Consider the following 14,486-nt stretch of genomic DNA (forward strand, 5'->3'; position numbering starts at 1 on the left):
AATCTCCAAAAAAATTCCATAAAACAAACACATAGATGTTTGTTTACTATTGTCTAAGAACTGTTACAAATATATAACAGATTGAATAAGTTATGGAAAGAATATGTCATAGTCTACATATTCAATTCAGTTAAGTTAACGTTGCACTTTTTAAAAATTTTAAATATCAAGGTTGCTATGCTTCATTTGCATGCATACATTATTTTGCAGTGAATCATTATTTAATCTGCCTACAGAAAAAAGTTTAAATGTATCAAAGGAAGAATATAAGAAAAAAAAATCAGAATAATATATATTTTTGGCATAGTTGTAGTTTGACAAGAAATGCTGTATTAATCCATTTCTATGTTTCTTAGACATCATTCCAGTCAACATTTGATGTCTAAGAAATATTATCACACGTTTGAATAACTGAACTTAATCTATAAAAATATCTTTACATTTTGGAATTACAATTCAGAATATACAAATATATATATAGAGAGAGTGAATCTATAAATTATCTTAATGATATTAAGACTTAATTAGAAGGAAGAAAAGTTGTAAAATACAGGTTTTGTATATGTAACAGAAAGAGTTTAAAATCCCTAATTGTGTCCTTTCCAACATTTCATCATCAGTGGTGGTAGTCATGCCAGTTTATAATTTTTGAGATCATCGGTATCATGAACTGGTGTTTTATAAACATAATCCTTAAAAAAATCTAGGGGAATTATGACTTGTGCATGTAGAGGCAATGAAATCAGACATATTAATTCATTATCCAGAATTTATGTGCAACTAAACTTTGGTATTAGGGAACTCCATAGGAGACATCTACCACTTGATAGCAAGGTCAGATATTTTTGCTCTGACAAAATGGCTGACAATCAAAGTCTAATTTTCCAACCATGATAATCAATCCAAGCTTGATTCTCCCACCATGATGATAAATCCAAGATTGATCATTAAGACTGATCTTCAGATAACATCACCTTGATTTTATCTGATGTAGAACAGACATGTACCTATGTCTGCAGCTCTCTTTGTGCAAGATTTTATTATCTGATAAGTCCTGCCCATCTCCTTATCTAATTATATATCTATAATTTAATATAGATTCCCCAGACTAGGTATAAGTATAGTGCGAAAGCATCAATAATACATAGCCAAATCTGAATGAACAGAATATTAGCAAAGCGGCATCGTTTTAAGTTATATCTCATATTGTGAATTACCTTCACAACGAGTTGTCATGATATTGCACTACTTCAAATAAGTAACACTTCACCTGAGGAGAAGACTAATGTTACTTATTCTCAGATGGATATCACCACCCAGATGGCACCGTTTCAGGGCTATTTTGTATATGTGTGGAATAATAACTCGACTATCCACTTGTCCCTATTAGACTTAGAAAAGCAAAAAGGTAGAGGGAAAGTAATAGTAGGAGTGGAAGAGGGAAAGTAACGGTGTAGAAGAATGAAAGGGACAGTAACTCCTTCAACTCGCACCACTCAAAATCTCATAAACTCTTCGAATAGGCAACGCTTCCCTAGTGGAGAAGGCTGTTAAGGAAGGGGATGAATCAAATTGGTCCACTTCATATCAATGGTTTGACAGTAGATGATCATTCTCAGACGGCTGCCGAACTAAATGAATATTTTGCATCTACATTCACACATGAGGAGTTATTCAAGGAGGAGAGGGCCAGATGTTTATCATACTCTAACAGGCAGTTAAATGATTTTGTAATAACTGAGAGCAAAGTGGAAGAGAAATTGTTGAAGTTAAACATAAGAAAAGCACCTGGGGTAGATGGGATCTATCCAGTTATATTAAAGGAGACAGCAAAGGAAGTAAGCAAACCCTTAGCCATAATTATGAGAGCATCCTTGGACTCAGGGGAAAGGTCCCACAGACTGGAGATGTACAAATGTATCTCCAATTCACAAAGGGGAATCGTAGGGTAACAGAAGTAATTACAGACCTGTTAGTTTGACTTCTGTTCCAGGGAAAATAATGGAGTCACTGGTTAAAGAAGCATTGCAGGATCATCTAGACAAGACAGCAGTAATAATTCAGACACAGCATGGGTTTTTCAAGGGGAAGTCTTGTCTGACTGATTTGATTGGATACTATGATGTGGTCACAAAGGAACTAGATGCAAAAAAATAATATCATACACTTCACCTGAGGAGAAGACTAATGTTACTTATTCTCAGATGGATATCACCACCCAGATGGCACCGTTTCAGGGCTATTTTGTATATGTGTGGGATAATAACTCGACTATCCACTTGTCCCTATTAGACTTAGAAAAGCAAAAAGGTAGAGGGAAAGTAATAGTAGGAGTGGAAGAGGGAAAGTAACGGTGTAGAAGAATGAAAGGGACAGTAACTCCTTCAACTCGCACCACTCAAAATCTCATAAACTCTTCGAATAGGCAACGCTTCCCTAGTGGAGAAGGCTGTTAAGGAAGGGGATGAATCAAATTGGTCCACTTCATATCAATGGTTTGACAGTAGATGATCATTCTCAGACGGCTGCTGAACTAAATGAATATTTTGCATCTACATTCACACATGAGGAGTTATTCAAGGAGGAGAGGGCCAGATGTTTATCATACTCTAACAGGCAGTTAAATGATTTTGTAATAACTGAGAGCAAAGTGGAAGAGAAATTGTTGAAGTTAAACATAAGAAAAGCACCTGGGGTAGATGGGATCTATCCAGTTATATTAAAGGAGACAGCAAAGGAAGTAAGCAAACCCTTAGCCATAATTATGAGAGCATCCTTGGACTCAGGGGAAAGGTCCCACAGACTGGAGATGTACAAATGTATCTCCAATTCACAAAGGGGAATCATAGGGTAACAGAAGTAATTACAGACCTGTTAGTTTGACTTCTGTTCCAGGGAAAATAATGGAGTCACTGGTTAAAGAAGCATTGCAGGATCATCTAGACAAGACAGCAGTAATAATTCAGACACAGCATGGGTTTTTCAAGGGGAAGTCTTGTCTGACTGATTTGATTGGATACTATGATGTGGTCACAAAGGAACTAGATGCAAAAAAATAATATCATATACTTGGATTTCAGGAAAGCTTTTGATACTGTTGCAAATGGAAGACTACTGTACAAATTGGACCAGTATGGCATTAAGGGCAAGTTGCTACAATGGATAAAAGGATGGTTGAGTGGGAGAAGACAGAGAGTGGTGATCAATGGGTACTGCTGTATGTGGGCTAATGTTATTAGTGGTGTCTCTCAGTTTTTGGTGTTGTGCTTATTGTTGTTTTCTTTATTTATCAATGATATTGATGAAGGTATATCAAGCTTAATGTCAAAGTTTGCAGATGATTGAAAGGTTGGCAGGTTAATAACAGTAGTGACTGTATGCTGCTGCTGCTGCAACAGGATCTGGAAAAGTTGGGTAGATGGGCTGAGAAGTGGCAACTGAAGTTTAACATTGACAAATGTTCAACTTCAGTTCATATGGGTAGCAATAACCCCAGAGAAATGTACCAACTATGTGGTGTTACACTCAGGGTAGTGGAGAATGAAAGAGACCTGGCAATTGTTCAGTCAGATATGAAGTTTTCTGAGCAGTGCAGACAGGCTGCCAGAGTTGGTCATGGGGTCTTGTCAATGATATACAGGAATTTTGCAAGCAGGGCTAAGGATGTGATTATCCTCTTGTATAAGGCAATGGTCAGGCTACACCTTGAGTATTGCGACAGGTCTAGAAGCCTTATTTTAGGAAGGATGTAGAGTTGCTAGAACGAGTACAGAGAACGGCAACAAGCTTGTGAAGGGAACAAAGGGGTGCTCTTATGAAGATAGGCTTAAGTTCTGCAAATTGCAGCTTCAGGAAATTAGGCATCTGTGAGGTGATCTGATTGAGGTTTATTGAGATTTAGGCCTTGAATAGATTGAGCATGCTCATTGCTAATGGGATTCTTCCTCTTGCTGAGATTACAAACCTAAGGGGGCATAAATTCAAACTGAGGAAAGACAGTTGTAGAATAGAGATGTGCGGAAGTTTGCCTTTAGCCAGCTGGTAGTTGATTGCTGGAATAAACTTCCATCTGTTGTTGTAGAAGTTGATAGCTTAAATAACTTCAAGACAGAACTAGACAAGCATTTGGAATTAATGGATCAGTGAAATGGGAATGCTTTTTTTATTTTTTGGCTGATGCTGTATAAGCTTGCTTTCTTGCATAATGTGCCTCTACTAATGCTAAAGAGGAGTGGCGAGCCTGATGGATACATTACAGTGGAAGGGAAGGAGCTAAAAATGGTTACAACTTGAAGTGTCTATGAAGCACCATCACTAAGACTGGAGTGATAGATGAAGAAATAAGTAGAAGGATACAAGCATGCTGGAATTTCTATAGGCAGACAAGAGATCTGATCTGGAACAGGAACATACCACTGAAGTGTTAGAATGCTATATACCAGTCCTGTTATGTACCAATTGTAACATATGCATCTGTAACATTTTTGTAACATTTTTGCCTTTAGCCAGCAGGTAGTTGGTTGGTGGAACAGACTTCCATCCCTTGTTGTGGAAGTTGATAGCCTAAATAAATTTAAGGCTCAGCTGGATAGGTATTTCGAACGAACGGAGGGGTGAAGTGGAAGTTTTTTTTTTTTTTTTTGGCTGATGCTGCATAAGCTTGCTTTCTTACATCATATAAAAAATCCGAAACTTGGACTATGAGGGATGAAAGCAGAATATGGGGGGTAGAAATAGATTTTTGTGAGGAGCATAGCCAGAAAGACAAGACATGACAAAATCAGAAATAACGTAATTAGGAGAGAATTCAGGTTGAAAAACTCCAGAACAGGATTGAAAAGTCCCATTTGAAATGGTTTGGACATATCAAGAGGATGAAAGAGAGGCATTTGCCAAAATTTGATTTACAATTAAAGGACAAAAGACCAAGGGGGAGACCAAGAATGAGGTTCCAGGACATGATAAAGACTGATGTCATTAAGAGTGAAGGAAACTGAAGTGAAATCAGCGGAGAGATATATATGGACAGGACATGGTGGCGAAGCTTCTTACGTCATCTGTGGACAGCGGAATGATGATGGATGGATGTTGATGATTAGTAGTTGCAAATGATTCATGAATGCAAGCTAATAAAGCATCAACAAAAAAAAAGCCTGTTCAAACAATCAACCACCTGCTAGCTGAAGGCAAATTTCTGCACATCTGTCCTGCAGCCATCCTTCCTCAACTTGAATTTATGCTCCCTTGTGTGTGTGTAGTCTCAGCAAGTGGAAGAATACCATTAACATTCAACTTACTTACTCCATTGAAGGCTTTAATCACCTCACTCAGATCTCCCCTCATGTTCCTGGTCTTGAGATGCTGCGATTTGCAGAACTGAAGCCTTTCTAGGTAAGAGCACCCTTTTGTTCCCTACACCAGTCTGGTTGTCCTTCTCTGCATCCTTTCCAGCATATCTAAATCATTCCTAAAGTGATCCCTTCAAACCTGTATACAGTATTCAAGATGAGGCCTAACCATGGTCTTATACAAGGGGATAATCACTTCCTTATCCCTGCTAGCAAAGTTTCTGTATATCATTGACAAAACCCCATGAGCTGTTCTGGCAGCATGTCTGCACTGCTCAGAGAATTTCATGTCTGACTGTGCAATTACCCTAGGTCTTTTTCACTCTTCACTATTTTGAGCATTGTACCACACAGTTGATAAGTTACTCTTGTGTTACAGTACCTTGCATTTGTCAATGTTAAACTCTCATTTCTCAGCCCATCGACCTAATTTTCCTAGATCTTGTTGCAGTACCCTGCCGATTGTCATTAACCACCCTGCCAACTGTTGTACCATCTGCAGACTTAGACATTAAACCTAATATACCTTCATCAACAACCCCAGGGCCTCATATTTGGTGAGTATAAGCTTGGCACACCCAGGGTCCTGAGCTGGATATCATCAGCAAAAGCCTCAGGCTTCCTTTCACCATATGTCTAATAATAAAAATAATAATAATAATATCATTGATAAATATTGAAAACAACAATGAGTCTAGCACTGAAATCATTTATCATATAACAAGAAAGCTTACTGTTATAACTGCATTAACTTGTGCTGAACATTGAATTTGGGTTATCATGTTAAGTTTGTCAATAACAGAGACATCAGAATCCCAAATGCTAGTGATATTTATTGACAATTCCACAAAAATGTAAATTTGATTTATCTGAGATAATAACATGCCTAAAATCTTTTATCTAAATATTATCAATCACATAAATTTCTGGTACCACTATAAATGGTAGAGCATGTTAAAGGCTTGCCTCCATAAATCTTTTTTATGCAAGTGAAGATTGGATTCACTTTTTCAAATAAACATTGCCTTAAACTGTCTATGAAGAAACTACTTTTACTCTATGTTTGAAAGATTTAGATGGAAAATTTGCTTATAGATTTATTTTTCCATTCATAAATATTTAAAATATTTGTACATATATATATATATATATATATATATATAAAATTAGTTTTCTCAGCTGTATTTTTTTTTAGCTATATTTTTCTGCTTATTTGTGAAATTCATATGAAATTTGCTTGAAAGTTTTATTTTTTTAACCGCCCATAAACACTTGAAATATTTACAAAAATAATTTTTATACAAATGTTTCTTTTGCTTATTTTAGATATGTGAAATAAAAATACCCATGAAGGTTTAATTATTTATACTTAATCATTTACAGAAACTCTTGGTTTAGTGTCTGCATTCCATGGTGCTGTTTAGATCTGCATCTCTCAATACTGAGCAGTCATCTGAACTGACCCATCTTGCCAGGTTGGTAGCTGATGTATGGGGGTGCAATAATCCCTCATACTTCTTGACCCTTTCAGATTGATATGCTGGAATGCTCAGGCAGTTAAAATCTTGAGAAGTCTTTTCTAACAGTACAGACAGAGATGGAAATTTGTTAACAGCTTAATAGGCAGAAAGTTATTTATTCATTAAGCAGATGACATTGGTTCCTACTTTTGTTTGCTTGAACTTTGTTTTTGGTAAAATAATTTTGCTCACTATAAAATATACTTTCAGAAATTTCAGTGAAAGTGAAATTGAAATACTGCTTTATAGCATAGACATTGTTATTTACCATAAAGCAGAAGTAATTATCATGATAACAATAGAAGATAAATAAAAATATACAGCTTGTTTAGCTTGCTTTGCACACAGACTCCAGAATTCAGTTAATTCAGAGGGTAATAAGGCAAAAGTGTTCTGGGAATTTTTTGATTGGAGATTTGGTTAGCATGAAAATGATCATAAGTTTTATTGATGTCATATCTCATTTCAAGGTTTTAAGAGCAAGATGTAACAAATAGCATGGTTGAAAGGAATCAGTTTTTGGTACTAAAACTGATTTCTTTCAACTTTGGTACAAACAATCCGGCATAGCAAATTAATTTTGGTTACTTCAGTGTGATGTGACAGTGGTGTGTTACAAGTATGCACAAAACATATTGTGCAACTGCTGTGCAACAGCATGTATGTACCACTGCTAACCAATGGTGTGTATTCAAACTGACAGTGAATGTTAGCATCGAAGCAAATTCTCAAAACATTGTGTCCCAGAATAGGTAACTGCCCAGTTTGGGATATTTGTTGCATGTTCATGGCAGTACTTACTTGGTGCAGCATGAAGACTGATTACAAGATCTTTCCTGGAAGATCTTGTAATCATACAGGATCTTGAGTGGTGAAAGACAAACACCCTCAGATGTCTCATAGAAGAAAGGGTACTGGTTTCAGGTCTGGTGACTTGGTTGTGCAATAGATGGGTCGTGCATGGCCTATCAGTTTTGGAATGAATACATTAGAGAACTTTGTAACCTCTATATTGAAATATGGAAGTTCCTCTTGTGAAAGTGGTGAAAGACAAACACCCTCAGATGTCTCATAGAAGAAAGGGTACTGGTTTCAGGTCTAGTGACTTGGTTGTGCAATAGATGGGTCCTGCATGGCCTATCCATCAGTTTTGGAATGAATACATTAGAGAACTTTGTAACCTCTATATTGAAATATGGAAGTTCCTCTTGTGTTCAAACACATCCAGTACTGTATTTCCAAAGGCACATCCTCCAGTAGTTAAGGTAGTGCTTCCCATAAGAAAGCAGCATAAATCATGACATTTGGAGAGAAGGTACATTCCAGTTAGGAAATCCCCAACAGTGCCTACCAATGTCTGCACATCAAGTCTGCCCCAGCATTGCTAGGAAGCAGGCTTGATGTGCATGTGGATGCACTATGTAGGAGTTCTGATCAGACCACTAGTGGCTGTTATAGGCGTAGAAAAATTCTTTGATAGGAAAAGCTGGACTCATCTGTCCATTTCCAAAATGACTATCTGTTGTGTGGAATTGTAGCAGTCTGGTTGAATGGGCCATATTTCTAGGGAGCAGCTGCTACACTTTACACAGATAGAAAATAAATTCTCATTTTTATCTGTATAAGGTAGACTTCTCAAAGATTGAAAATAAAATACATTTCATACCTGGATCACTGGGATTCTTTTTGCATATTTTGTTAAAAAGCTTCTCCGTAAAAACAACAAGGCTCCCCCAAAACAATCAATGTGTCCCCTTGCTTTGTGGGGTGCGTTCCACACTTTGGGAAGCTCTGGTATAAGGTATTACAGATATAAGCAGTTTTTAAAACTGCTTGCAAAACCCAGATTAAGAAAAAATAGGTTATATTCTCAAATATATATAATAACTAGACATCAGATTATATGCACTAAAAAACAGATCAAATACGCACTAAAATATACTGAGATATGCACAAAAATGCTAATATATGCACTACAATTTTAACATTTATGACTCATTTATTACAATTAATTGAACCACAGTTTCTTTGTATTCAACATGTTAGAGTAATTAAACTCTTTATGAAAAGTTTTATCATCCTTTTTTTTAAAAGTTTCCCCTTTCAAACTCACACCTGAAATAATTTTTATTGCAAGACACAATAATATATTTCTTGAAGTGGTCCATTGTAAATTTGTAGTGTTTATCATCAAAAATCATTTATTTTATATGCAGGGAATGAACATTCTACTTCTATGGAAGTGACTGGGCTGATTTAAAAATGTGAGTTTTTATAGCCTCTACTTGAAATGCAAGTTCATTTCCTTTCCCATTTGTAAATTCATCTATTTTCCTTGAAGTGTGAATATATTTTACTTAAAGTGTGAAATCTGAGTACTTTTCTGAAACATTGTATTTTCTTCTTATTTCTTCTCCTATGCCTCCAGGCATGGTTTAAAGTTGCCATTACGTTTTTTTTTTTTTAATCTTTCCAATTATGCTGTTCAAAGAAAGGCCTAATTTTTTTAAGTTCGATTATACAACTAGGTAACCAGCTGAAATGAATCTTGATGAACAATAAATGTTTTCTAGCCAGAGAATCAGAAAGCATTGCCTTAGCACTACCAATAGCTGCTGAATGCATGCTATCTAAGGAATCAACAAATTCTTTTATAGAATCAAAACTTTTGCATAGAACGATGCTACTTGTAACCATTTTCCCATCTTGTATGAACAGGATCAGGTGTGAGAGGAAAAGTAGATAGCATATTTCTGTAAGTTGCTGATCTCAAAGGCACTTTTGACAAAATCTTTTTTATACTGGAAATAAGTTTAACTTCACCAAAATTATCCTGAATTGCCTCTGCCAACCTATGTAAGCCATTGAATAAGCAAGTAACATGGATCAGATTTGGAGAGAAAACTTATAACACAGAAGTGGATTTTACCATATATGAAGCAGTGTCACTAATGCAGACTCTTTTGCTATGAATCAATTATGGCCATAATAACTGCAAAGAATCATTGAAAATTCACCTTTTCAAAGGCCTCATAAGCCTTAAATATGGATGTGATGGTTCTGCATCTAATTTTCCATATATAAAATGTGCAATATAGCAACCACAAATGTCTGTTGTTTCTTTACATTCAAATGTAGTTTTCTGTAATATTTTTACAAATTTCGTGAATAATGTTGCTGTAAATAGTGCTAAGGTAATTCTTTCTTGAGGTAGAGTCATCTGGAATACAATAATACCCCGAAGTTACGCGATAGGTGGGTCCGACGAAAATCGCGTGTCGAATTAGCGTAAGTCGGGGTACAACTTTGCATATAAATACATATAAATTTTGCTTAATTGGGACCAAGGACTAACAAAAACACTAGTTTAGAAGAAAAATATTAATAAAATTGCAGTTCTTTATACATATTAATACAAAATATGTATTAAAAAAACAAATGACTTACGTTAAAAAGTTATTTCGATGTCGATGGCTTCATAAAATCTAACAAATTCGTCTGACGACACAGCGTCTTCTTTTTTTCACGCAGAATTTCTTCGTAGCAAGCTAATAATTTTTTTATTCCTTGCTTTGTAGCTATAACGCGTTCTTCGTTGGAGTCTATGTTTTCTAAAATTTTTAAGCCCTTTACAATTGAGCCCTTTTCAATTTTCAACCTGTCAAGTTTACAATTGTCGTGTGCTTTTCGCCGTTGCTTCATTTAGGCCTGTAGCTCGTGCAATATCACATGGTCTTTCATTTCGCTCAAAGCGTTTCACAATTTCATATTTTTTCTCTATCGACAGAGGTGGACTGGCCATAAGCCTTACCGGGGAAACCCCGGTGGGCCAGTGTGATTTTGGCCATAAACCATAGTATGAGGCCACTATAAATTTTCCCGGGTAAGAATTGTTGACCCAGTCCGCCTCTGTTTATCGATAATTGCTTTTCTTTTTCTCTCTGAATCTGCAGTGTCTTCACCAGGACGCTTCCTTTTCACACCTTTTAATTAAGTATTTTACTCATTTTTAGGGAATAAAGCACAATTACAAAACGAGGAGGCACGCTTGATACGCATAAACAAAGCTGCGCGCATGTAGCAACTGAATAAACAACACCATAAAGGCAGAAATACACTATTAACACCTCACATTTCTAGGGGTTACTACCATAAAACAATAAAAATCCAGTTGCGTTTCTGCTAGTGAAATCTGTTATAAACTGGTAGTAAACTCGATCTAATTGCATTTGCGATTATACCGATAGCTGGAATTGTGTTGGTTTTTACATTATTATGGTGAAATGTGTTTCCCCTTCACTGATATAAAAAACATAAAAGCAGCAAAGTTGAATTTTGTTCATCTTTCGCTCTCATTCTCCGCCGTCGCACCGTATATCGATAACATATGAAAAACGACCTTGAAGATAGTGGGCGGCAGCGTTGCCAAACGAAAAAATCAAGAACCGCGTAACTCCGAGTTCGCGTAAGTCGGGGTAGCGTAAGTCGGGGTATTACTGTATATTGATTTATGCAATACTTTTTCATAAATTGCCTGAAGACTAGATTGTTTAACTTATTGAAAGGGATATTTTCCATATATCAAATGTGCAATATAGCAACCACAAACGTCTGTTGTTTCGTTACATCCATTGCTGCTTACCAGGGCCTTTGAAAAATCACTTTTCCCTTTTGAACTCTGAAAATTTTCCTTGCTTTTCCTTTGCTTGGCAATAATGTGCAAAGCTGTTTTCATATGTTGGTCAGTCTCGAATTTTTTCCTTGCATGGAATGTGCTTTTCACAAAAAAACAGAGAACACAATAATGCCATTCATAGTAGAATCTTTTCCGTGGTTAGCAATCCACGATTCCATATGACATTTTATAACAGATTTAATTTTTGGCATGTTTAATGTTTAAATAAGTGAAAATGTTTCACTTGATATAGTTTATAGCATGAGAACAAACAGCAAAATAGCATTAAAATGTTCCCGTGCTCAGTGAAATATTATCCTACTCTAATTTAATTGCAATACAGTGACATTACATAATTCCAAGATCAACATTTGAAAAAATGATCTCAAAGTTGAAGGAATATGCGGTATTGCTTGTAATATTTGTGTTATATGCACTAACGAACTACACTGGCCACAATATGCATTTGCATATGCACATATGCAAATGCATTATATTGATCTCTTTCTGAAAACTTCCACTACGTATTTTAACCTAATAGCCCTATTTTTAATTTATTGGAAATATTCTTACTGAAAGAAAAGTAGTAATATCTGGCAAAAAAATAAAAAATGAAAATAGCAGCATAAGGTCCTTCAACTCCTCTTGTTGTATATCACAAGAGGTGTGTTATTATCAGACTTACTCTAAGCATTGTAATTATTTTTCTCCTTTTGTTTCATTTATAGTCTTTAGATAAATTTGAAACTGTTTACTTTGATAAAAAAATTATCATCCTATAATCCATATGAAATTCAAATTAGAATATAGGTTCGTCCTCTGTACACTAGATTCATAAAATACGATTAGGTAAATAAGCACCGGATAACATAATCAGCCCAGTTTAACTATTTCAATTACATTGTTCATTCTGTGTAACTAGGTGGAGGAATCTGATGATGTACTCAGTGACTCTCTGAAGAGATGATAAACATCAAAATAATGGTCTTTTTACTAATAAAAAGAAATATACATCTAAGAAGTACAAAGATTCTGTCCTTTTCTTAGCAAATATCGGTGTATTTGCTAAGTATTTTGCAACACATCTGCATGTGTTTGTACATACATGTATAAATTTATATATGTATGCAATATAATACAAGAAATATAATGTGTTTTTGATATGATTAATAGCCATATTCTATATTCATTCATTTTCATTTTACTAGTGAACTGATAAAATATTTAATCAATGAATTATGCTAAAATTTTATTTAATGTGGATGCAGGATGACTTCATGATAATTGAAATGGTAAATCGACATATTAGATTTTTGTGGAATGCTGGTGGTGGAACAGAGGTTATTCAGCATAATCTTACAATTGAAACCAATGATAAACAGTTTTTGAGGAATGAACATTGGTATAAAATTGAAGTAAACAGGTATGTGTAATGATGTTAGTTTATTTTTATTGAAGATATAGCAATCATTTCATAATTTAGAATTCTTTCATGATAATTTTAATATTTTGTTTAACAAAATTTCTATTTTTGTCATTCTCATTACCTTCCATGCCACCTTACTTTCTATGTTAAGGGCATAGCCAATAATGTCTGATTTACCAACTGTTACTGTATAGTGAATTTTCTTTGTTTATGCTTAGCTTTGGGGTAAAAATTCTCCCATGCCATCACTAATCATTTTAGGGATAACAGAGACATGGTATCACTCAGATATAAGTTTTAAATGTTTTCCACCAACCTTATGTAGAAATAAAACACAATGAAAACGAAAACTGGAATCTTGTATATAATTTATTATAAATAACTATGTATTTATAATAAATTATATTTGCCTGTATTTACAATAAATTATATTTAACTTTACAACTAAAATATATAAAATATACATATAAAATATACATTAAAATATACTAAATTAAAAGCAATAAAACCATAGCTTTCAAAGGCTCCTGCCTTCTTCTTCAGTGGTGCATCTTTAAATACCAGCAGGTTCACGGTACTCATCACGTGTTTCATTCCCACGTGTTCCGTTCTCTTGTGTTATGAAACCGGAAGTGGCTCGGGAGTGGGTCATATGGAACTGTTCATCCCTTCTGAGGATAGCAGCCTCGAAGAGGGGATGGATCCGCGTTCCTCTATCTATTAATGTTCACTGTGGAACAGATCCGCAAACTCTCGAGCCACTTGCGGTCCCAGAACTTATGCGCCCGATCGGTGATGATAGCATTGTCTGAGAAGATCTGGTGCTGCTTCTCCCCGGCCGATGCTATCATCACCGATCGGGTGCATAAGTTCTGAGACCGCAAGTGGCTCGAGAGTTTGCGGATTTTTTTTTTTTTTTTATGAGAACCCCAAACATGAAAGGTATCAAAACCTATAGTACTTAGTACCATGCATGGGTTGAAGGAGAAGTATGGGGAGAGGGGGATGCCGGAAACTTTGCTCTAAAGACTAAACATGGGTTTCACCACTTCAAGCCTCCAATAAGCAAAGTGGTGGTATTTCACTGGTTGATGAAAGGCATCTACCACCGGATCTGTTCCACAGTGAACATTAATAGAGATAGAGGAACGCGGATCCATCCCCTCTTCGAGGCTACTATCCTCAGAAGGGATGAACGGTTCCATATGACCCACTCCCGAGCCACTTCCGGTTTCATAACACAAGAGAACGGAACACGTGGGAATGAAACACGTGATGAGTACCGTGAACCTGCTGGTATTTAAAGATGCACCACTGAAGAAGAAGGCAGGAGCCTTTGAAAGCTATGGTTTTATCGCTTTTAATTTAGTATATTTTATATGTAAATTTTATATATTTTAGTTGTAAAGTTAAATATAATTTATTGTAAATACAGGCAAATATAATTTATTGTAAATACATAGTTATCAAGATTCCAGTTTTCGTTTTCATTGTGTTTTATTTCTACATTAGGTTGG

General features: G+C 35.5%; 1 protein-coding gene across 6 annotated transcripts in view; it reads left to right on the forward strand.

Moving 5' to 3' along the window:
- The window catches only part of LOC150087516 (laminin subunit alpha lam-3-like), a 746,420-nt gene that overhangs the window by 599,130 nt on the left and 132,804 nt on the right, over nt 1-14,486 (forward strand). For all 6 annotated transcript variants that reach the window (XM_090371226.1, XM_090371225.1, XM_090371229.1 and 3 more), the window contains one exon: nt 12,812-12,966. In XM_090371226.1, the coding sequence (XP_090227352.1) occupies nt 12,812-12,966 (155 nt within the window). The remainder of the gene's footprint in view (nt 1-12,811; nt 12,967-14,486) is intronic.

Source organism: Mastigoproctus giganteus, chromosome 4, assembly GCF_048544385.1.
Source record: "Mastigoproctus giganteus isolate SK-2022 chromosome 4, ASM4854438v1, whole genome shotgun sequence".
In the NCBI taxonomy this organism is placed as follows: domain Eukaryota; kingdom Metazoa; phylum Arthropoda; class Arachnida; order Uropygi; family Thelyphonidae; genus Mastigoproctus; species Mastigoproctus giganteus.